Source organism: Aptenodytes patagonicus, chromosome 7 (assembly GCF_965638725.1).
Source record: "Aptenodytes patagonicus chromosome 7, bAptPat1.pri.cur, whole genome shotgun sequence".
NCBI lineage: Eukaryota > Metazoa > Chordata > Aves > Sphenisciformes > Spheniscidae > Aptenodytes > Aptenodytes patagonicus.
In genome coordinates, this window is record NC_134955.1 from 54,659,798 (window position 1) to 54,683,487 (window position 23,690).

Here is a 23,690-nt window from a genome sequence, read left to right on the forward strand (position 1 = left end):
TACAGAAAATGGCATGCAGTCTATTTTCTAACTTACCCAAAATTGGTAGGCTCTACGAAACTCCTTCGCAAAATTTCAGCTGACAAAAATGGGACATCTGCCTGAAGTCTAGGCAGCAGGACTGAACATGGCTGTGTGGTGAGACTGTCTGAACAGTGACTTACATCTTGCACCTAATATCCAAAAATATATACGTAGTAGAGAACTGAAATACCCTGTGGCTTTAGCATTGGTAACCACAGCAATAGTCTAGGAGATTAACATTAGGCCTTGGCTTTCATTAAGAAAAGCCATACACATACTTTCACATTACCCTTTTTTAAGCCATATAAAGGACACAGTGGATGCATTCTGTAATTCAGACATCCCAAGAATTGTTTTCAATTAACATGTCAGAGGTTAAGTAAATACTGCTGTGTGGGAACCAAACAGCTATTCCATATTGTAAAATTTTTACAGGTCACTTCCATTTGCCTCCATATTTTAGGACACTGCTCCTCTCTTTTCTTGGCTCAGCTTCTTCGTTTGTCTGCACAATGAATTCACACCCCTCTAGCTTATTAAGCAAAACAAAGACAGGACTACACAGAGACATGCCAGCCTATTCTGCCCTTTCCCATAATCTAGCTCCAGGAAATTACAGGCAGTAAAGTAGTTTAAAAGCCAACCTATTCTCTTCCATCTGTTTGAGGTCACTATTTCATTCTGTATTAAAACGCATGTGGAGCCTCAGGGAAAAAAATGTTTCTTTAAGCTCAGTCCTCCATTAAACTTCCAGACATAATTCAATATATCAGCTGAAATGCATCCTAGAATCACAGCCAGTAATCTCAGTCAGGTGTCCCATGGCATGCTACTAGCCACCTGAAATGGTAGCTCTTACAAACCTGGGAACACTTTTCAAACTGACCTCCGCAGAAACTTATTTCAACTCTGGGGCAGAAATGTTTGTTTTGTCTAGTTCTTCTGGAAATGAGCAAGACAATTCTCACTAAAAAAGCATCAGACAGTCTGGCTGGTAGTGATGAGTCACCTGTCTCCACCTCTTTCTCACTGAAATGCTCGATAACAGGACCTATACAAAAAGACTGTGATCTTTGTGATCATTCTTATGTTCGTTCCACTTGCAGAAGAGTGGTACCACTATTTTCAGGTGAAGAACTAAATCAGAGACTAATGTCACCAGTTCAGCATTTCCCAGAATGTCTGTGCCAAGGTCAGTCATTCCCTTCCGCTGTAGCCACCACCGCAATAACTGAACATCTTCACAATACCAGGCGTACATGCAACCTTCATGTCTTATGATCATGCTACTGCAGGACAGAAAGCCTAACTCAAAACATTTTTGTCACTGCAGAACCAAGGAGGCTTGTTAAGCTAAGTACTGCATAAATACATATAGACAGTCTGTGCCTGTAGCAAATTTAAACTAGAGAAATCAAATGAAGAATAGGAGTGGAAACAAATGCAGAGCTAATAAGGTCCTAGTCTAGGTCGTGCCTGCGGCAGAGTGGCAGTATCTCCTGAATCCCAGCCCACTGCCTTACTGAAACACAGAACATCTCTGCAATAGTACCTTAGTACTAACTTATTTATCATACTAACTTATTTATTGCACACTTGTGAAGAAAAACCCCTAAGATACAGAGGGCTTCAGCAGCTGCTCACCATTGTTTCTACATGCAGCTGCAACATAAGGCCACAAGAACCTGTAAGCTACCTTTGGTAGGTGCAACAACGCAATATCCAATGCAGAAACAACCCAGGAGACTGTATGCATATAGCCTGCTCAACTGTACAGAAAAGAGAGAGAATATACTCTTAAGAGCGCATGAGAACAGCAAAGTATTTGCATTAGAAAGAGCTTATCTCTTGAAGCCTCTGGTACCTTGCTCTAGAAAGCTGACATTCTCAGTTAATAGTCTTGGAATTTAAAGCTCAAGATGAGGAAAGGTCCCCCTTAAACCAAGTTGCTGAATTAAGATTTCTAGGGAACAGGAATCAAAGGAAAGCAGTCACCCAGGCATATTGTAGTTTAACACACCAAATGGACAAGGCTAGCAAAAAAAAAAGTTTACTTTTATCACCTAATTCAGTAGGTCATTGTGGGTACAAACTCTCTCCCTCAGAACAGAGGAATGCTTTTTGACTTCTGGGTGTGCACATTTATGTGCATTTCTAGTATTTTGGTGTTTACTTTGCTAAGGACTGGATTACTAGCCCACTAAAATTAGCCCTGCCTAGTAGGGAAAGGTTTCAACTCACAGAAGAGGACGTTGCTACTTCCAGAACTTTATTTATTGCTTGAGTACAGTAGCCAGTTCATAACTTGTGCCCAAATCTGGATCTCTAAGTTTGAATTCCTTTTTGCAGTCTAGTCAAGAGCTCTAAACCTCACTCAGTGCTTCAACTACAGAAGCAGGAGTTGTTTATTGATCTGCAAGCTGCTGGCATTGCAAGATCTTCACTGACTCACCAGGAGAACCAGCTTTTGCCCCAGCTTGAAGACAAAATGGTCTCTCTTTTCTGGAGGTTAGAAACACAACACTACTGCAGCACCAGCGCCAAACTGCTCACAGCAACAGCCAAACTCACGGGCAGCTAACTCCCTTTAACATGCCTGATAAAAACCCTGCTGCTTGTACTTGTTTTACACAAATATAGAGCAGCCAAGTAAAAGGAGAAGGACACAGGTCTGAAGAAACATGCCTTAAAAGTAAGGCATCCTTGCTCACCATTATCTCTGAGCCCAGCTAAGTGAGTTTAGGTGGTGAGGGTAGGATTTGCGGTGATATAGTCTCTAAAAATTCAGTGAATGGTTTCATCTTTACTCCCCCATACCCCCACTTCAATGTAAATGCTAAGGGTTATGAGTTTCTTATTGAAGCTGCAGGAGCCACACAGTCACAACTGGTTTCAGAACTGTCTCTCAGTATGTTGGTTTTTTTTTTTTTTTAAATGAAGAGATATTTCCAACCTATTTAGAAGCATGAAGCAATCTGCTAGGTATTTAGTGGCCACAACTGCAGGAAATACAGGCAGCAAAAATACAGCCATGACCACATTGCAGCATTTCTTCCAACAGCATTTCTCATCCACATACTCCAGATGTGGCCATAATAACCATGCAGGGACTAGCCAAGGGATGATCACAAGCTTTTTTTCTTCTCTCTATCAATCTCAAGTTTTTAATGTAAACGGTAGGAATTTTTTCTTGAGAGTGCAGTATTGACTGCTGGAGTGATTACTGGCATTTTTGAAGGTTAGGAAACTAGCTGACATCAAAACAGATCCTTTCATAAATTTAGGTTTTTTATAAACTGGTATCAAAGTGATTTTTAGTTCCTTAGAAAAACCCTAAACCCAAGGGTTGACACATGAGCAGAGGAAGGACAGCAAAGCCACTTCAAGCTTCCCCTGCCAGCCTGCCTTAGGCCTCTTCCAAAACTCTATAGGTCCGAGCACGTTCTCCAAGAGTTGCAGACATCAGGGCAGCTGCTCTTACATGGACACTTCAAGTACCAGCACTTACAGGATTTAAATATTCCCTACAGCACAGCAAAGGGATAGGCCAACACCCCTCAGATTTTCTAGCTTTCCTCTTGCATCATCAGAAGCAAGAGAACCAGCAACAATAATAGCTCTTGCACAGGTTGTTGCAGCTTAAGGAGGTTTTTGTTCCTTTGGGGGGGGATGTTGTTTTTGGTTTTGGTTTTTTTAAACATTGCCAACAAACTCCGCCAGAAACAGGAACAGTGCCACACCACTATGAAGACAGTTGCCACAGCTGGGATTAATCACCATTTGGAAAAGAAGCACAAGGCCTGGGGGAATTAAGGCCATAACAACTCACTGTCAACAAGGGTCAAGAGTACTTATTTCAGTGAAGCCGAACATCACTCAGTCTTGCAGTACTTACACCTGAACTATATTCAGGCCAATTTAATTAGACCAGTAGATAAGCCTTAGGGGAGCTCACAATAGAAGCATTTCAAAGTGAAGGCAGAGCTCAGGAATAGCAAGATAATTTAATCTGTGTTGCACTGGGCTAGCCAGTGTCAGCTTAAAGACCAACATTGCCAACCATGTTAACAACACAAGGCAGCAGACAACAGCTGGAGGCCAATTTGTTCCATATACACTGGTTAGCTGTAGTATGGGGTAAAGACTTCACTCTTTGACCAGGATGCACAACACCTGCACCAGTGAGAAGCAGATGAGCATCTCTTCTCTAATACACTCAGTTCTCTATTGACCCCTTTAATCAACATCCTCACTGCAGTTACAGACAGTAACCTGTAATTCTCTGTACTAAACTATTCCCTAAAAAACCATTTTGAATTCCAGTTTAAAGACAGCCAAGTGTCTGAATTCAGTCAGAGCAAGAAGAGACACATAAAACTTACACTATGAGCAATGAACACATTCTGCCATGCTCAGCCCTTTTTCAAGATATGGCACCAATTCCAGAAGTTTTATGACCAGCCGTTTCTCCAGTGAACCAGTGCTGTAACAGTTATTAAATGCAGTTAATGACAGATTCTCTTGAATGCTCATGAAATCCCACAGCAAAATGAGTCATTTGCTTGATTTCAAAAGAGGGGCCTCTCAAGCCAATAACAGACCTGCAAAGGTGCAACTGCTTAGAGTGGGAAATGCAGAGATGTTGCCTGCTACCACCAGTAACAAATATTATTTGCCCAATTAAAAAAAAAAATACACCAAAACCTCCATTTTAAGAGTCTTGACACAATGTTTTTCCTAGTAGCCATCAGCAATCCAGTTTTATGCAGCTGAATGTTGTGAGAAGGTAGCCCTTCAGAAAGTTGTTAATGAACAAATTCAGTTAGCAAACTTCTAAAAATGAGATGTTATTTGAACTGGAAAAAGGCTTTCCATTGCATTTACCCCTCCCAAGTTATGCCTGCTGAAGCACAGATAGGAACTGATCTTTATGGCTCAAATCAAAGCCAAATGCCACCAACAACCTGGTTTGTTCATAGCCATTCCCAGCACAGACCCTCAGTCTAAGAGATCAGGAAAGCCCCAACACTGTGGAGAATACCCAGATTCACACTTCTGGATTAGACCTGTCCTTGTTTTCTGAAGTAATATGATCTGTATTAATGAGAATTTTGCTTTAACAAAGAGATTAGCTATACAAATATATGAGAAATCTGATATTAGATGCAGATATATTAGACGATTATATGATCTGAAGTGTCAACTAGCTTCTGAATATCAGAGTTAATTTTAGTAGCCACTTACGTCACCTTCCTCAGATACAGTTTACAGTACCATGAATCCACATCACTCTTGATCGCTTCCTGCCCAGTGCAGAGAGGGGCAAGTATTACTTTCATACCTACCAATGTCCTTCAATAACGCATGAGGTGGCATTTTCCTCATTCTTTGCATGACCTGGTCTACCAAATTCAGTAACTAAGCCATAAACTTGACTTGAGTCCATTAAGTGAAAGGGAATGTAAAATGTTAAGGCCGACACTGTATTTTTAGAGCTTTTTTTTCTCTTGAGGAAGCAGCAAATTTGTGTTCCTATTGTTTGTCAGGAACTTCCCCCTCCACTTCCAGTCTGCAACCGAATTTGATTGCATGTTTTCAGTCAGTGAGACACTACCCTCATTTTAACCTAAGCTAATGTATTAATACTACTTCATCAAACAATGCCCACAACTTCAACCTATTTAAAAAAAGATAATCTCTAACGTTCAGGAGAGAAGAGCCCTAACAATATTTAATATATTCCAAAGCATCCATTTGGTTGCATGTTAAAAAAACTAGTAAAAGCTACTTATATCAGATCCTAAAACACAAGAAACCCTCCAAATATCTAACAAAGACATTAGTAGAGATGCAACATTATACTCAGCATCAATCACACACAGAGTTCAGGTACAGCATAGATGGCATTAACTCCTCCCAGACTATGGAGAGTTGAAGGCTGCACACCACTACATGAAAGGGAATCTCAGATTAGCATTGAGACCTTGGATTTGCCCTGAAGATTGTGAGAAGGACAAATAAGTTTCTTATATAATGTTATCATCACAAAAAAAAAGTTAATTTTATTTTAAGCTTTGTTGTAATTACACATTTTCAGGACCAAATGCAAAGAATGATCAGCTCTCACAACTGCTTTGTTTACATACAGTATATATAGTCTTCAGGCAGCAAGGTTCATAGTACTTAATTTCTGGACTACAACAGGAACGTCACTGTTATGCCTGCTACTGCAAGCCTCAACTACTGTTTCCCATTGAAAACTCTGCACCTTAACCCATTGTAGTTGTTGCTAGCTTTATTGGATTATGATTACACAGCTCAACAGCTAGGTGAACAAGACACCAAGCAACACATCACATGATTCTGAATCACTTTTCTTTCTTCCTGACTCTGATCTCTCTTCAGGTACTCTTAAAAGAGGTCAGATTATCACCTCTGAGATGAAGAACTCACATGAATAAAAAGCTTTAGAGTTTCAACACCTGAAGGACCAGACTCTCAGACTGTAAGTCTTGTGGGAGTGAGGAGAGAGGGAGAAAGACTAGTCCTGTGCCTGTCCTTAAACATGGTCCTTTTTGCTTGTAGACTCCATATACATTTACACTGTTCAGTGGGTAACAGAAACAAAAAAAATCCTTCAGCCTCTAGTTATGACCAAATGGAATTTCCCCTTAGAAATCACAAGTCTCAGGAATGACATCACATTGCATCAGCATCTCCAGTTCTCAAGAATCGAGACACAGGTCAGCTGCCTTCAGAAATACATGATACTCTCCTACTTCATCTCAAACCTGAGTTACACACTTCATTTTTCTAGCAGGCTGCCGGAACTTGCACAGATGAGTCATCCACCCCATCTGACTTTTTCACAAGTCCCTCTCTCTTTTAGGCTTCCCTAAGCAAGTCCAGAAGCAGAGTAGTGGCAACAACATGGAATAGCAGTGGGCAAGCTCTGGAAGAGAATGGCATCAAAAGGCACTACTGTAGTTAAGCATTACATCTCTTCTGTATTTTGAAGACAAAGCCAATACACAGTCTCTTCTGTATGTACAGAAAAGATGAAGTGTCCAGGATGGGCACACTGACATCAACTCCTACAGTTTAGTTGTTTTGTCCATTATATGATTGAGACACATATGCACAGGAGCATTTTAAGAGTCCTCAGTGGTTTCAGCCTGGTTTATACTGCACAGCATTCAAATCTGGCAAAAGATGTGTAAAAGGAAACAGTAGAACAGTTACCCCTCTCACTAAGGAGTCTAAATATACACAACAGTGTGTATACAGAAATTCTATTTAGAGTAACTGAATTCACTCCTATGGCTTTTCAGCCGCATCCAACATGTATCTAAGCCTGCAAAAGCGCTCAGCTGTCACCACCCTGGTTTTAGGGGAGCGCTATTACAGCGGAGGAACACTGACAGTTCAAGGATGTCGCCTAAGTAGTGCACTATTTGTGAGAATTTGCAGTCAGTCCTGCACTTAAGTCTCTTAGAGAAGGAGTTCAGAACAAACAACTGCTTTAACACCTAAAAACAGGTACACAGCGTAAGAAGTCTACCTTCAAGATAAGCACAAATTTATTTTTCCCTAATTAATAGTATATCAATTTGAGGTTTATATTCTAGCATTAAAGACATTTCTTCATAATGATTTATTTGCTGGCAGCCGCTTTAAGAGAAGGTTACTTGTTTTAAACAAGTTTTATACCCAGAAACATTATTCCAATTTCAGCAAACCCCTTCACGTACATACCCCACAACCCCACCACAAAAGAGCCTTTTTACCCTATGTATCTCCAAGTGCTATCACAGCCTTTGAGCACACTGTCTTCTTTAAAAAAGAGGGGGGCGGGGAAGCAGCCTCTGGCCATGAGGGACAGAGAAGATAGCCATATTGTCATTTCATAAGGAAAGCATGGCTGAAAGTACTTTTACACAAATACGATTTCCTCTCCATTTCCTGTAGCAAGCTTCTTTTTGAGCCACCGGCCCCTGCACTAGCTGAAACATTATAGCAATCACCACAGATCAGTGAGCAGAGAGCAGAAGTCTCACCTGATAGTAAGTCTTAATGTTTCTGACTAAGATGGTCAGGTTTTGAACCCGAAGATAGGCGTCATTATTTACGTGCTTGTTGACACGTTGGTTGGTTGGTCGAGGATCTCTGTTAAAAGAGGAAAAAGAAAATAAAGTATTACTAGTTTACTCGGTGCTAAGCATTAGCATCTCAATAATGCACCATTAGGAAAACCCTTAAAAATTTGCCCATTATATGCGCTGACATAATTATACAGGATACATATACATTAATTCATGATAGAGTAAGCTCATTACCTTTGCACCTATGTATGACTTGGAAATCTTCCTGCACACCAAAGTAACCTACTTTAGGTTAACCCACATAGCAATTCAGGGCAGCTTCCCTCCTTATTTATATTTCCCCAAAGCAAAGAGCATATTTAGTTTGTGCACACTAGATCAAAGCAGTTCCTGATAATACGGGGTTTATCTTATTCAAATAAAGGGAAGCCTAGGAAAGACTACCATGCCTTCCTTGGCTTTGGAGTTTTATGACAAGAGGAGGGTGTTAACACTTGATCAACGATCACTGTGCAAACTTCAAAACCCAGATGTATTATACACTGAAGTGAAGGCAAAAAGGAGCACTGCACTTTTATTATACCCATAGCATCTAACTAGATCCTTCTCATACACCCACTGTGTCACAAAAAACAGCTCTACTAGGCTCTAATTCTACCGGGCTTCAAGATATGAACAAAATACGAACATAGATAGGGATATAAACAACACAGGAAAAAAGCTGGTGGAAAGACTTTAGGGAAAGAAGCCTGGAGTTTTTGTTTCATTTTAAAGGAAGTAAATCAAAATTGTACCTGAAGCAACTTCATTTCTGAAATAAAAAATAAAACACAGGAAAAAAGCTGCAAATTATTTAATATGAATGTGCACCTTCAGATTCTCTGTGTACACCCTAACATGTTGCAAAAAAGAAACCTGAAAACCTTCATCTGCCAATAGCATAGATCAAAGCCTTGCACTTCCCCTCTAATAAAGACTCTTATCAGCAAACTCCTGCACAATCCAAACACCTGCCTCCCAGAGCTCTGCTTTGGCTGTTAATTAAGCCATTCACAGTTCTTCCAGGGTCAAATATCGAACTCAGGCATTTACAAGGAAATAAAAGAGGAACTGATCCAATATTTATTTTTAAAATATATCTGCCAAAGTTTACATAAGTATGTCAAAGAGCTTTTTCTTTCTTTTTATATTTTTTTGAAATGCACAACCATCCCAAAGCACCTCTCTAGTGAAAGCAGTGCTATGTGTATAAATATGACAGAATACATAGATATTCCAGAGATGAGAGAAAACTGCCTTGGCAGCAGATAATGTCAGACACAGTATTTATGTATCAGGGTTCAAACAACCTGAAGTACAGATGACCAAAACTGACATAAACTAGCAAGACCCTACACAGCCTTTACAGCAGCAAAGGATTTTGTATACTGATTGGCACTGTAATAAATTATTAAAAAAAAAAGAACAAAGAGGCAACTGTAACAAGCTTTTAAAGTAAAATCAGTAATCATAGAATAGTTTGGGTTGGAAGGGACCTCTAAAGCTCATCTAGTCCAACCCCCCCGCCATGGGCAGGGACATCTTCAACTAGATCAGGTTGCTCACAGCCCCGTCCAACCTGTCCTTGAATGTTTCCAGGGATGGGGCATCCACCACCTCTCTGGGCAACCTGTTCCAGTGCTTCACCACCCTTAGCGTAAAAAATTTCTTCCTTATATCTAGTCTAAATCTACCCCCCTTTCATTTAAAGCCATTCCTCCTTGTCCTGTCGCAACAGGCCCTGCTAAAAAGTTTGCCACCATCTTTTTTAGAAGCCCCCTTTAAGGACTGATAGGCTGCAAGAAGGTCTCCCCAAAGCCTTCTCTTCTCCAGGCTCAACAACCCCAACTCCCTCAGCCTTTCTTCATAGCAGAGGTGTTCCATCCCCCTGACCATTTTCGTGGCCCTCTTCTGGACCCACTCCAACAGGTCCGTGTCTTTCTTATGCTGAGGGCTCCAGAGCTGGATGCAGTTCTCCAGGTGGGGTCTCACCAGAGCAGAGTAGAGGGGCAGAATCCCCTCCCTCGACCTGCTGGCCACGCTGCTTTTGATGCAGCCCAGGATATGATTGGCCTTCTGGGCTGCGAGCGCACATTGCTGGCTCCTGTCCAGCTTTTCATCCCCCAGTAGCCCCAAGTCCTTCTCGGCAAGGCTGCTCTCAATCCCTTCATCCCCCAGCCTGTATTGATACCAGGGGTTGCCCTGACCCAGGGGCAGGACCTTGCACTTGGCCTTGTTAAACCTCATGAGGTTCACACGGGCCCACTTCTCCAGCTTGTCCAGGTCCCTCTGGATGGCATCCCATCCCTCTGGCCTGTCAACTGCACCACTCAGCTTGGTGTCGTCCGCAAACTTGCTGAGGGTGCGCTTGATCCCACTGTCTATGTCAGTGATGAAGATACTAAACAGTACTTGTCACAGTATGGACCCCTGTGGGACGCCACTCATCACCAGTCTCCATCTGGACATTGAGCCATTGACCACTACCCTCTGGATGTGACCATCCAACCAATTCCTCACCCACCGGACAGTCCACCCATCAAATCCATACCTCTCCAGTTTAGAGAGAAGGATGTTGTGGGGGACCGTGTCAAAGGCCTTACAGAGGTCCAGATAGATGACATCTGTAGCCCTTCCCATAAGTATTGCATTTTACTGATGCTCAGGAATGGGAGTGCAGAAGCCATACCCATACACAGTTTGACAGTATGGGTCTTCAGCAACACAGCAAGTTGGAGAAGCATAAGTGGCACCTGGGCTTGAACTTGGAGAGTACCTTGCCTTCAGTACTCTCTGAGCAGATGCTGACACAGATCCTGAAGGAAGCTGGATGCTTAGCCTTTTTAGGCAAGGTCACAACAACAAACCAGGAAGCTTAAAGGGAAGAAACGTACAGTAAAGAGAAGCTGGCCAAACAGAAGGGTTGGCCTACAGGTCTCGATTCTATGCGAAAGTTCATGTAGGCAGCACGCTGCCATGCCACTGTCTGGCAGTGACCCAGGTCTACGGCCAGGAAGAGAAAGCTTTGACTGTATAGCAGAGCTCCACGACCCTTCCCAAAAACATACAAAACGGAGCAAAAATCCACAAGATGCGCCCACCGGCCACAGCAAAGGAGAGGCAATTTCTTCAACAGCTGTAGGCAGTGTAACCACAGGACTTGGATGAGGTTTTCAAAAGTGTGTAAGACACAGAACAACAACTCCTTCCAACACAAGACCTGCTTGTCTTTTGGCACAGTGGAGCTAGTCATCTGTTACAAGAACATAGCATTGGCAGGACCAGGCCCTCAGAAGCAGTTCTGGAGCTTTTATCCTATCATTTTCATTAAGTGTAATTGGTTGCCCCGAGAGCCCTTAATGCCACCAACCTCAGGGTCCTCTTAACCCAGAGCCAAGCCACAGCACACAGTGCCACTCTGGCAGTCCTGCCTCCTCCTCCTCACAGACAAGGAAGTTAAAAGCTTTTCTGAAAACAGAATGTAGCTCGCGAAAATGACGGTTTGGGTTTCTGAATATGTTGTGTAACCAACTTCATCCAGCACCTCAGCTCACTTCAGAGAGGACCCTTTGCACAAGATGTGAAGGGCCAGCACGGCCTACACTTTGAACTATGACAGGGCTTACAGTCTCCACAGGGAAAACTAAACAATTCCTTCTCAACAAGCAGTATCCCATTTCTTCTTCATTTGTTACCATATTTTTTCTTAATCCTGGGTCAGAAAAGCTTGAATACTGACTACAGCTGTCCTAGCTCCACAGCCAAGAACTTGGAAGAGGCACAGAAAGTTGCTCTTGGAGGCAGTGGGAAGTTCCCCCCCCCCCCCAAAAAAAAAAAAAGACAGATTTATTCTTTTCCATTTACCAGGTAAGCTCAGTTTTATCTAATTGAACTGGCAAAACATGCTTGTTAGGTCAGAAGACAGAGATGAATGTTTGTAAGAATCAACGGTTTGAGGCATGCATTTATTCAGAAAGAATACATTTGTTGCAATTTTCAAACATTTTCTGCATCACACCTCCTGCCTAGAATAACTGCGTCAGCTTATGTGAGGAGGTCAGCTGGATTCCTCCTGCTGCTGCTGCCTCCTCCATGTCACTCACCCAGCTCCTGAGACATCTCGGGGGACGCAGAAGGGGAGAGCCAGAGGAGCCAGGAGAGGCAGCAAACGGGCCTCCTGCTGCGGGAGCAGACCCAGACCCACCTGCTGCCTCCTCCCCAAAGGGGAGTAGAGAGCAGCCCAGAGGCGGGCAGGCCTCACCGCAGGGGAACGGGGCAATACCCCGAGACTGAGCAGGCCTGAGGTTACCTGCGCCCAGGGGAGGAGCGAGCTGCCAGAAAACCCACAGCTTACCGATCTCAACAGAAGTGAAAGAAAAAGGCTAAAAACCTAGAGAGATCTAGGTACTCAAAACACTACAACCCAAACAGCCTGATCTACAGCAGGGAAAAGCAGAGTCCTCAAGGAAAAAGAGCACCTGAGTAAAATTACACCTTAAGAGGCAAATTCTGTGTTTAAAGACATTTCTACCCTGAAGAAAACAGAGATGTTGGTACCACACTCTGCACATTATAGCACCTGTTTGGTTGGTGAAACTTATTTATGAAGAATTTTACCGAAAGAAACTCTTTCCAAGGATCATATTGAAAATTAAAGAGAGATTTTTTTGCAACACTAACCAGGTAACCCAAACAAATTCCTGCCTGAATGTATCTGAAAAATCCCTGAACACAACCTCAATGAGATACTTTTTCAGTCCTTTGATGCTTGGTCTTTCCCTTTCACACTAATATAATGGAAACTACAATTCTCTTTTTTAAAAACCACCTACTCCTCAAGATCAAAAAAGTTATCTAAATAAGACTGAGGCGTGACTAAGGGAGGTACTCCACAAACCAGTAAAAAACACACAAGCCAAATAAACAGAAGGAAAGTCTCAAACCTCACTGTATACCCAAACATTTTAAAGAAGTCCTCCAGTTTTCACACCTTCATGACTTGTACAGGTGCACAGAGGAAAGGAAGGGCCAGGAGACAGAGGCTGAGAGACGAGTTCAGCAGGCAGGCACAGGGCCGGCAGCACAAGTGCTTGAAGATGCAATCCCTTAAGCTACCAATTAATAAAGTAAAAGTAACAAAAAAAAAAAAAATTCATTTTTAAAATTCAAAATTACAATCCCATTCTAGCAATTTCTGACAAGTAATTTTGCTGAGTAAGGGGGAAGCCCACAAGCCAGGCCCAAGGGTTATGAGATGCCAGAAAGAACCAACTGTGCCCGGCGTGCCCAGCATCCCACAGCACTTTACTCTGCAGGTAACTTGCTAACTGAAAATACACCACTTTTAGGCCAGTCTAACTCTCCTATCATCCAACTTCTTCCTCTATCAAGTGGCATAACACCACTAAGGCTGGCAGGGTTTCTAAATTGCCTGGAAAATGGTAGAAAAATGCACCTCTAAATGAGATTTTAAATTTAAACGGATGCATATCTTTAACCTTCTGGTATTCATGCCATTTGCTACAAACCACAAGAAACGGGCACTCACAACGTGGCTGTTCCTGTCACATGGTCTAAATTAAAGACGACAGATTGACAGTACCACAAACCATGACTGCTGAAATTGAAATGGAAAAAACTATTATTGTGCATTTTTATTATGCAGTTTTAATACAAGTAGTTTTATCAGCTGTATTCCTAATACACATTCCCGTTTGCTAAATGTTTTAAAAGAAAAGCAGAGTCTACCATGAATTAGAAGAATTAAAACAAGTCAATATGAAAACACTTATGTGCCCATGTGCCTGCATGTGTAAACCCCCACACCATTTCCCAAATAGAACTTTCTATAAGAAGTTAAACAGGGCAAATATTTGCTTATGCTTGTAGGTATTATGCACAGCTGCAACTGTAAGACTGAAGGCAGTCTATGCAGCGTCACCACGTGCTAGTTTCATACCAGGAAGTGACACACAACCATCTGAAAAAAGTTCTTTAAAATTTGCCTGCAGAGAAGCTCATTAACCTGATATACATAAATCCACCAGAAGCACAGAAGCTCAGGACACGGCAGTTCCACTTTGAATATTAACAAACTCTTTTGTATGCAGAGTATTCAGCCAGTACTGCAAGTCTGCAAAAACCAATGTGTCCTTCATGCACGATCAGGTTGGGGTATACACTTGGACAGAACACAGGAAAAGGAAACCACTCATTTACAGCAAAATTACTTGAAAAAACATTTGTCTTGTTTTAAAATATAACTGGGGAAACCAAACGCTGCTGTCTGTCTCTTCCTAATAGATTTAACTCGTTAAGCAGCTAGGCACCATTACTGAGAACTAAGCAATCCCTAACTCTCTTTTAAAAAGGGTCTTGCTTTGTTAGGGATCACCAGTAAGCAAGGGGATCACCAGCAAAGCCCAACAGCTGGTGACCTACTGACCACATTGTGGCCAGAATCTGCCTAAGCCCAGGCCAGGTTCCCTTCCCCCGCCCTTGCGCCATGGCTACATTTGGTGTGCCCGAGCAAACTACATTTTATTCAGGGCTAGCATTCCTGGGGGCAGTTAATTTCTGAACAGGATGGAGCAAAGGCACAGCCCTATTTTCACCTCCTGTCACACAGCCAGCAGGGACCTGGCAGGCAGGAAAAGCGACAGATGACATGTATCTCTCTGGTGATACAGCTGCCTTGCTGATATGAACCCACCACCTAAAAAACTTTGACACCACAACATCAAGCGGTTGGGATCTTCTCCACCCACTCTAAGTTGCCAGACAGCATCTGGGCAAAATCCAATCTATTACAACAGAAACTAGAGGCTGGCTGAACTCATACAGCCCACTCACACCTCAAACAGCTAAAGCCTTACTTTCACTCAGCAATCTCCACTCAACAGGTATATCTGGATTTCTTCACAGATCCACCTGTCTTTCTGGCCATGGATTAAACTTAAAATCTGCTTAGCTGCAGGACAAAAATGTTTTATTTTTAATTATGAAATTCCCAAGAATTTAGCTTTTGAAATCTTCACCGAAAGAAACCTGTTGATCTGCAGCAAAGTACTGCATCACACCTGGTGTTTAGATGCAAACTCATGTGCCTGTGTTATTTGTGTTATCAGGCAAGCAGAATATCTAACCTAAAAAACTAAAAGCGAAATAACACACAAGTGAGGAAACAGCTATCCACATCAGGAGCCCAGCTCTTTCACTCTGCTACCCCCTGCTCTCTGCATGCGTGTGCATGCATGCATCTGTGCTTTCAGGCAATCAACACTGTCACGACATGGTGTATCAAATTCTAACAGATTTATCAAAGGCCCTCATTAATACAATTTCAGCAGGAAGAAGTCTCAAGCCAAGCACTGAAAGTCATTTTCAGGGACCAGGACTTGAAAACCTGATGAGCAAGCATTTTAAAACACACTTTTATTTTTCTATTCTGAAAGCTTTGTGGGGCAGAAACACGCCTTGCAAGGCAAGCAGTAATTGCACTGCAATTTCTAAAGGTTAAGTCAGGAAAAAGTGAAGGTCATAGTTAGCACCCCTCCGCCTTGCTGGGTTGGGATACATAAATACAATCGCGATCCTTCCTAAGTTAAACGGTCTCAGGCTCTCGGTAGAAAGCTCTTGGTTTCAAGCTCCTTAGACACCATTAGAAGCACTGCCAAAGCTGCCTAAAAAGGGGGGGGGGGGGGAAAAGCCCTGATTGTGTATAATGGAACAGTTTCCTACTCCACGCTGCTTGTGCTTTCCCCACTTACATTTTCTGCAACACTGCTGGCAGAGGTGTTTTTTGGAAAAAACAAACTTATTTTCCTGACTACTTAAGGCAAGTAAACATGCCAGGGCATTTGTCACAAACGCATGATATCCGACAAAATGCCAACTAGTGTCACTGCATTTAGTCAGCCTATATGCTTATCTTCCTTATTTCAATGAGATCTTATCATTCACTTCTTGTCCCCAGAGCATTGTTAAGTTGCTCCACAGACTTTAACAATTTTATGTCTCCTCAGACATATTTCAATGGCCCACTACAAAATATTTAAGTTTGCATACACCACCTGATAAAGCACTTCTAAAATACATCCCTCATAAGAATGCCACAGTCATTCAAAAGCCACGTAACTTCAGCCTATTTAATAAAAAAAAAAAATCAAGAGCAACTAAGTATTAATTTTTCTTGTTTTGAAATAGTAAGATTCTTTCACATATTAGGTAACAGTGATAGTGCAGTTAGTTAAACCTGCAGCAGACTCAACTGCTGCTGTTCCTTGACAGTTTGGTTGTCATCTCCGTGCCAAACACAATGGTCATAAATTAAAATCCAATTAATCCAATTTCCCACATCTTGGAAAACTACAAGTCCAGATCTGAACACTCATACTCAAGGCTCTAATTTCCAGAAAGTTCTCTTTTTAAAGTGTAATTACTCCTTGAGAAATGCTGGAAATTACGTCTTCTCTTTACATCAGGTTTCCATCCCAGCTAACATTTCACACCACTAGTTTGTTATCCCCAAGTGGGCTGACTGATCTGGATTCTGTTCCGAATCATGAACCTTCACCTGCTTCACTAAGTTCCAGTTCACAATTTTCACTGTTAGTAACATCAAACCGGAAGAAAATTTGATTACCTTTTCAGATGGAGCAGCCAGGTACCAGAAGATAACAAAACTTGCCAACTTGAGTGGGTGAGGCATGGGTTGTCAGACTTAAGTTACTTTTCAAGAATTTCACTTAAAGTTTCTAATATGAATTCTTCATGTAAGTGCTTGGACTTGGCCTAACATTGCAAATCACTGGTCGAGCTTCAACTGATTTCATTCACTTAAGAGAGTGCAGTGCCAAAATTGAGTGATTTCCAAAGTCTCCTCCCCTGAAAGTCAAATACTGCTCCATACAAACTCTTTATCGGACACATTTCAGCATATTTAAAAGCAAATACAGAGATGATAGAAAACAGTCAGGATCTGCATGCAGCAGACCAGCAACAGGAAAGGATGTGGTTAAAAAATGTACGCGTTCTATCAACAGTTCACTTCAATGTTACAGTATTTTCAGTGTTTGCTCTTTTAACCTATTTATAAGTTTCCTCGAGACATATCCTTACAGTGCTGCCCAAAAGATACATCACTGAAGTTTTCTTTTTGCCAAATTCTGTATTTAATGTCAAAGTTTACATGAGAACGTAGAGAACTTTAGATGAAATCTTCCCAGTAAAGCTTCATATGATAAAGTACTTTCATTTCCTTATTTGTACTGCCACATACCTTCCCCTAAAGCATATGCGAACTACTAAGAAAAAGTAACTGTTCGGGGAGGAAAAAGAAAAAAAAAAAAAGCAAACAACGCATACCCCCAAAAAAACCCTAGAAAGACGTTAAAGCAGATTTTATAGAACTGGATGAGTTTGGTTTTGGCCTTTTCCCCTTGTTTTTGTTAATTTCAAATAGCAACCCGATCCCCCCAGCCTGTCCGCTGCGAAAGCTTTCCGATCAAAGCCGTGAAGACGCTGCCTAACTACAGAGCGACACACAGCCCTCCAAGAGGTGACCTCTCCTTCAGCAGCCCCGATGCCACCCGCGGGTGAGGAGCCGAGGCGTGCTCGGCGCTGCCGCCCCCCGGGCACGCCCGGCCCCGCTCAGCGCGGGGCTACCGCCCAGCCCTCCCTCGGGAGCCCACTCACATTTGCAGCATGATTCTGTTCAGGACGACGCCATCCACCAGGTCCATGTAGACGCCGAGCTTGTCCTCGTCCCCGCTCCCCAGGGCCCCGAAGGTTTTCACCTGCCGGGAGGAAGGACAGCGGGGTTGTGGGGATGGCGGGAGGGCCCGGCCGCCCCCCGCGCCCCCGCTGGGCAGAGGCCGCCCCGCCGGCAGCCCCCCCGCCGCGCCCCCCCCCTGCGCTCACCCAGGTCACCAAGGGGCTCTGCAGAAAGAGCTCCAGGAGCTCGGAGACGGTCACGTCCATGTCGCCAGGGCCCGGCTGGCGGCGGCGGGGGGCTGCGGGAGCGGGGCCGGCTCACTCGGGAGACAAAGGCGCGGAGCCCATGGCCTGCCGCCCCGCTGCCCGCCGGGCGCTGCCTACAGGGGAAACAATGCACGGCTCATCGCTCCCCCGCCCCCGGGGGAGACGCGGGGCCGCTCGCCGTCGCGGTCCCTCCTCCCGGCAGCAACAGGCCGGTCTTCCCCCGCCGAGCTCACCCCGCAGCCGCCTGGCCCCCGCCGGCGGGAGGGGCTGCCCGGGCAGGAGAGAGCCGCGCCGGGAGAGGGGGCTGAGGGGGGGCGGCCGCCCGCGGCGAACTCTCCCGAAGCCGGGATCAGAGGCGCGAAGCTCCCACTGGTCAGCTCCAGGCAGCTGCGAGAGACAGGGCAGCGCAGCGCAGCCCCTCAGTCCCGCTCCGGCCGCCGCCGCGACGCTACCTGCGGTGGGGCGCGCCCTTGCCCCGGCAATTAGACCCGGGCCGCGGCAGCGCCGTGACGGGCACGGCCCGCCGCGAATGAGAGGCGCGGAGAAGGCCGGCGCCGGCCAATGGGCGGTGCTCCTGGGCGGCCGCGGGGCGGGGGCGGGCTGCGGTGCGAAGCTGGGGCGAGCTGCCGGCGGTGACCCCGGCGCGCGCTGTCTGTCCCCGCTTCGCCTGCCTGTTGCGCCCCTCGGGAGCGGCCGCTCCCGCCTGTCCCGCCTCCGCGGCAGCGAGGTCCCTCGGCCGAAAGTGTGCGGGAGGGGCGCCGGCGGCGTCTGCCGCCCCTCTGCGGCCGGCTCCGGTGGGGCGCGGCGCCGCGGAGGCGGGAGGTAGGGACGGCCTCGTTCCCCCGTTTGAACCGAGATGGTGCGGGGCCCCGCGGCGAGGTTAGCCGGCGACTTGGGCGGCTTTGGGGCCGTGCTGTGGGCGGTTATACCTGCGCACCCACCTGGGCCCGTTGCTCGGACCTGCAAGGCGCGGTGCCCTCCTCCGCTGGGGAGCAACGCAAGTGCAGAACGCTAACGCGCAGTTTTAAAGTTTCTGCTTTAAAAAGCATGAAGCTGCCCATAAAGTACTTCAGCAGGCAAGAACAGCTTTTTTAGGGATGCTTCAAAACGTGCAGCATAAACGCTTTGCAGCACAAAAACCTAAAAAGGAAAACTGAGAAAAACGAGAGGCGCAACCTGCTGCGTGCACGTTTGAAATAAAATGCAACAAGGTGCAAATGGCGCTCCTCCTCGCTGCCTTCCGAAAGCGCAATAGCATTACAGATTTTGTCGTGGGCTAATGGTGCCGAGGTTTAAGGTGTAAGCTCTTTGTAGAGGGACGCCGTCTGTTCCGGGCTGGTGCATCCTAGGCGCAACGGGTGCGCGGTTGATAACCCGCCGCCCGCGGTACTGCCAGAGCACGGACAGCTGCAACTGAACGGGCTTGCCACCGAGATGTGAATTATTTTCCTGCGGGGGAAGAATTTATTCTGTCTTTAGTCAGGAAAAAAAAAAATCCCAGGTAACGTGGATGATAACTGCTTTATTTATCCCAGTCTCAAATTTTGAGGAAATACAATTTAGTCATGAAGTTGAACAATTACAGGCATGGTGTTACAAAGCGAGGTTTGGTTTTGCTAGGATTCGCGTTTGATGGTTTGCTTTATGTTTCACAGATGCAGTCTTTTATCTCTGGTATTTATCAGTCCTTGCATCAGCCGCTTCTTAATGCATTTTGCCTATTTCTTGTCTGAGTACACTAAACGCGCAAAATATATTTTGGATTTTACGCAGTCAGGCAAACCGTATCTGAAATTCTGTTTATTATGAACCACTTAATCTTCCGCGAGTACTTTTGGAAAGGGAGGGGGGTGTATGTTCGTTTGTGTATCGGCTGAGGGAGGGAGACCCGTTGTTTTGCCTGCGGGACCTGAGCAGTTCGTAAGCAATCTATTACTAAACGGTGGACGCTGGTGTTCATTGCAGTGGCCTGTTTGTCCCACTAAAGATCGGGTTTGATCTTTGTTTGTTTCGCGAAGATCCTTATTTTAGGCAGCCCTGCGCCTATCGAGAACCCTGCGCTTTTTGGTAGCATCGGTCACCGATACGTTAGCGAGGTCAGGCTTCGCGTTTGCTCCTGGCAGACTTCAACGGAGCGGAAAGGGAAACTTGCCGCCATGTCGGAGGGTGCTGCGCTAACCCCGGCTCCCCCTCCCGCCCTCAGCCCTGCCCGCAAGGCTGAGGGAAGGCAGCGCCTGTTTGCACGGCCCGTGCTCACGGTGCGCTCCCTTGGATCAGCCCCGCGGGGGAAACATCTGGCTTCTCGTTAAAGAAATCAAGGGTAGCCCAAGCCTCAGGCTTCGGATTTGCATTTGGATGGATCCCATTATTAGGCAGGGACGGTCCTAAATTAGCTGGTGAACGTGCTATTTAAGGTACGTGATTAATTTTTGATCCTCGAACCTGTAGACCGAGGGAGGATGGGTTAACTCCTGGCTGCTATAGCCGGACCTGGCCCATGTAAACTGCCACTTGTTTGCAAGCCCGTACAGCTGTTTTGCTCCAAGTTTCTTGAGAGGATGTACCAGGAGAGTACAAATAGTTAAACTGACCCTTTATTGTGTGAGTCACGTAGTCTAAGTGTTTCTGAACCTGAAAAGAAGGAAGGTTTGCAAGGAAACCATCTGTTGTAATTGGAAGGAGAAACAGGTATGCTTTTGAGTATAACACCTCCTGCGCAGGTGCGGAGAGAAAGAGAAGAATGGTTAATAATTTCTCAACACTTCAGAGGGATGGACTGCTACACTTCCTGAAGCCTTGTGATCTCCTGTTTTGTGAACAGATTTCATTAAATAAAATTTTAAAGCCGTTACTGCAGTACTTAAAACAGAGGACGGGTGTGCTAATCGATAGAGTCAAAACAAAAAGAACTTAATACTGGAAAAATATATAATCCCCTCTGGAGAAGACAGAATACAGGTGCAAGAATGCTTTCCTACTTTTCACAACTTGGATGCGACTCGTTTGTAGTATGCCTCTACAGACTCCTGAAATGAAGCACCAGCTGCATGGTCCGGTCTAGGCATCGCCAGTAGCGAGATGACTGAAAGGGAGGGCGCATCATGGAGCACAGTTATAAAAGCCAAACTTCTTACCCAGGAAATCTTCCTGCGGATGCCTTTAGGTGCCAAATGCTCGCACGTTATTCAAGGGTACTGCGCGCGTTACAGGAGGTATTTGGCCTCCCTCGGTAGCCCAGCCGCAGCCGCAGGACGGGAGCGGGCTTGCGGCTGCGGCTGGGGCTGCCGCCGCCTTGGCCGCGGCGGGCGGGGGCCGAGCGCCCTCTGCCGGTCGCGGCCGGTGCCACGTCCCGCCCGGGCCGGGGCGCCGGAGCCGAGGGCGGGAGCGGGATGCTCCGGCCCCGGGGGGCGGCTGCGTTCTCACCCCTGGTGCTGAAAGCAAAACAACGCTAGAAAATTACACTTTTCTTGTTTCGAAAAACGGTACCACTGATGTAGTATGTAAAATAACGGTAAACTCCTTCAACACGCGTGACAAGAGGGAATCGAAATGCTGCGAGGGTCTACAGCCCCCAGCTGAAGTGCAAAGAGCTGAAAGACTGAGACGCACACTGAGAGATGCTAACTGTGAATCTTTTAAAGTCCCCGAATCTAACTGCTCTCTTGAACAGCAAACTTCAAGCTGGCCACACTTGAGCTGCTGCGTGCTGGTAAAAAAAACCCTGCTGACCTGAAGAGGAACAAGACCAGGCTTGCCCTGGAGTCCTGCAAAGTCCAATCTCGGGTACACAGCGCAGGACTCGAGGAGGTCAGACTGCCTGCCTTGTGCAAAAAACATACCCTGGCTATTAGACCCCCAAACTGAGTATGCTGGGTTTTTTCTGCTCAGTAATTCTGTGTCATACCTGTCAGCCCCAGCTAGGTGTGTATTGCTTCCTCTATGTTCTCTCCAAACTGTGACTTAGTATTTATAGTATGAGCACTTTTATTTACCCATCCTGTGTTTTACCAGAGACGTAGCTTGTAAAACCTCACATACCTACTACAGGTCAAGTTCTCATTTCTGGTGGTACCTGAAGCTGCCACCTTCCCACAGCAGACAAAATAAATGCCTGTGAATATATCCAAGAAAGTTCAGATCCAGACATGTACATGCAATTGCATTTAGAAATCATGCTTCTTACAGTAAAGAAATTATGAAAATTTGTAGTATTTAATTTTAATGTGATTTGCAACAACCTTCTTTTCATACCATTTGCACACGGTCAGCTTTTAACTAAAAACGTAATTATCAAAGATGTAAGAAGCACCAGAACAACGATTTAAAACACATACAAAGGTACAAGCAACTAAAGACACCAGGATGTTTAATGCCTCCGTTATCATGTGTATTTCTAAAGCACTCTTCATAGCCACAAAGCACTCGACTCTCAGCAACACAGACCACAGAAGGAAATTTCTAAGCTCAAGCATTTCCAAATGTTCCTTTAGGCTGACTGTAAATGGCATGATTCACCTCCCTCAGACTGTCCCCTAGCAACGATTACAACCATCAACAAAGCTCCACCATTCATCTGCTGTCTGAAGTGTAAGTTGCTGAGGGATGGGAATAACAGAATTCACGAGGTTACAATACAAGAGTTAAACTCATGGTAATCAGGAAAAGGGCTTTTTCTCCTCCTTTGCTTGGGACTGTCATTAAGCAGCTTTCTTGTAAATATGACTCTACTGTTCATCAACCAACTTCTCAGCTATGAAGCAAGTTTACTTTAAATAGGCTCTGGAGCTGTAAACAACGGGTGCCAGGAAAAAAAAAAAAAAAAAAAAAAAAAAGGTGGCCAGAAGATAGCTTTGCTCCTCACAATATCTGATTCTGAAATGCTGTTTTCAATATTGTTCATTTTGTTTGGACAAAGGTGGTAAAGAAACTGTGTTAGAAAAATTTGAATGAAAATAAAAAGAAGCAAAACTGTAAGTGCTACCAAAACACAAACAAAAACCCAGAAGTATTTTCTTAAGTGCCTTAGATCAATCTGAATGCGGGGGGGCATGCTGGTGATTTACAGAGTCTCTGTGGCTGGTATCTGAAAGAAAACATTCAGAGAGAAACTCCCAGAAAACCTAGCATTAACCTTTGATACAGGGCAGGATGTTCATTCAGTGCTGAAATTTAAGCCAGCTGCATAGGCTCCTGACAAGATTAACATAATACAGAATCTAAAATACAAGGAGAGAAAGTTTGGGCAGAATATCTCATAAATGTCTGAGTCCATAGAAAATACAGAGTGAAATACACGAGGCAAACAATGAAGTTAATACTAAGCAAAAGATACGGGGAGAAAATGAAGGGGCTCTTTGCATGAACTTGAAAGCAAGGGAGGAGTACTGGCATCCCAGGCAAACACAGGAACAATGGCATAACCTCCTTGACTTGAACCCTTCAGAGAAGCAATGAGTGCCACAGCAGAGGAGGAATGCTCATGAACCTGAAAGAAAAGAGAACAAGTTCACTTAAGTTAGACTCATAAGCTAAAGAGGTGCTAGG

The 23,690-nt window shown here is 44.8% G+C and overlaps 1 protein-coding gene across 5 annotated transcripts in view; it reads right to left on the reverse strand.

Moving 5' to 3' along the window:
- CCDC88C (coiled-coil and HOOK domain protein 88C) overlaps positions 1 to 18,563 on the reverse strand; it is a 99,873-nt gene extending 81,310 nt beyond the window's left edge. For 3 of the 5 annotated variants that reach the window (XM_076345290.1, XM_076345292.1, XM_076345289.1), the window contains exons 1-3: positions 18,087 to 18,562; positions 17,862 to 17,962; positions 8,082 to 8,190 (exon numbers count right to left, since the gene is read on the reverse strand). In XM_076345290.1, coding sequence (XP_076201405.1) covers positions 8,082 to 8,190; positions 17,862 to 17,962; positions 18,087 to 18,146 — 270 coding nt within the window. In that variant the 5' untranslated portion in view covers positions 18,147 to 18,562. Of the gene's footprint in view, positions 1 to 8,081; positions 8,191 to 16,809; positions 16,884 to 17,861; positions 17,963 to 18,086 lie in introns of those variants that run through there. The other 2 variants (XM_076345291.1, XM_076345293.1) reach the window with 2 other exon arrangements.
- Positions 18,564 to 23,690: the final 5,127 nt, after the last annotated feature.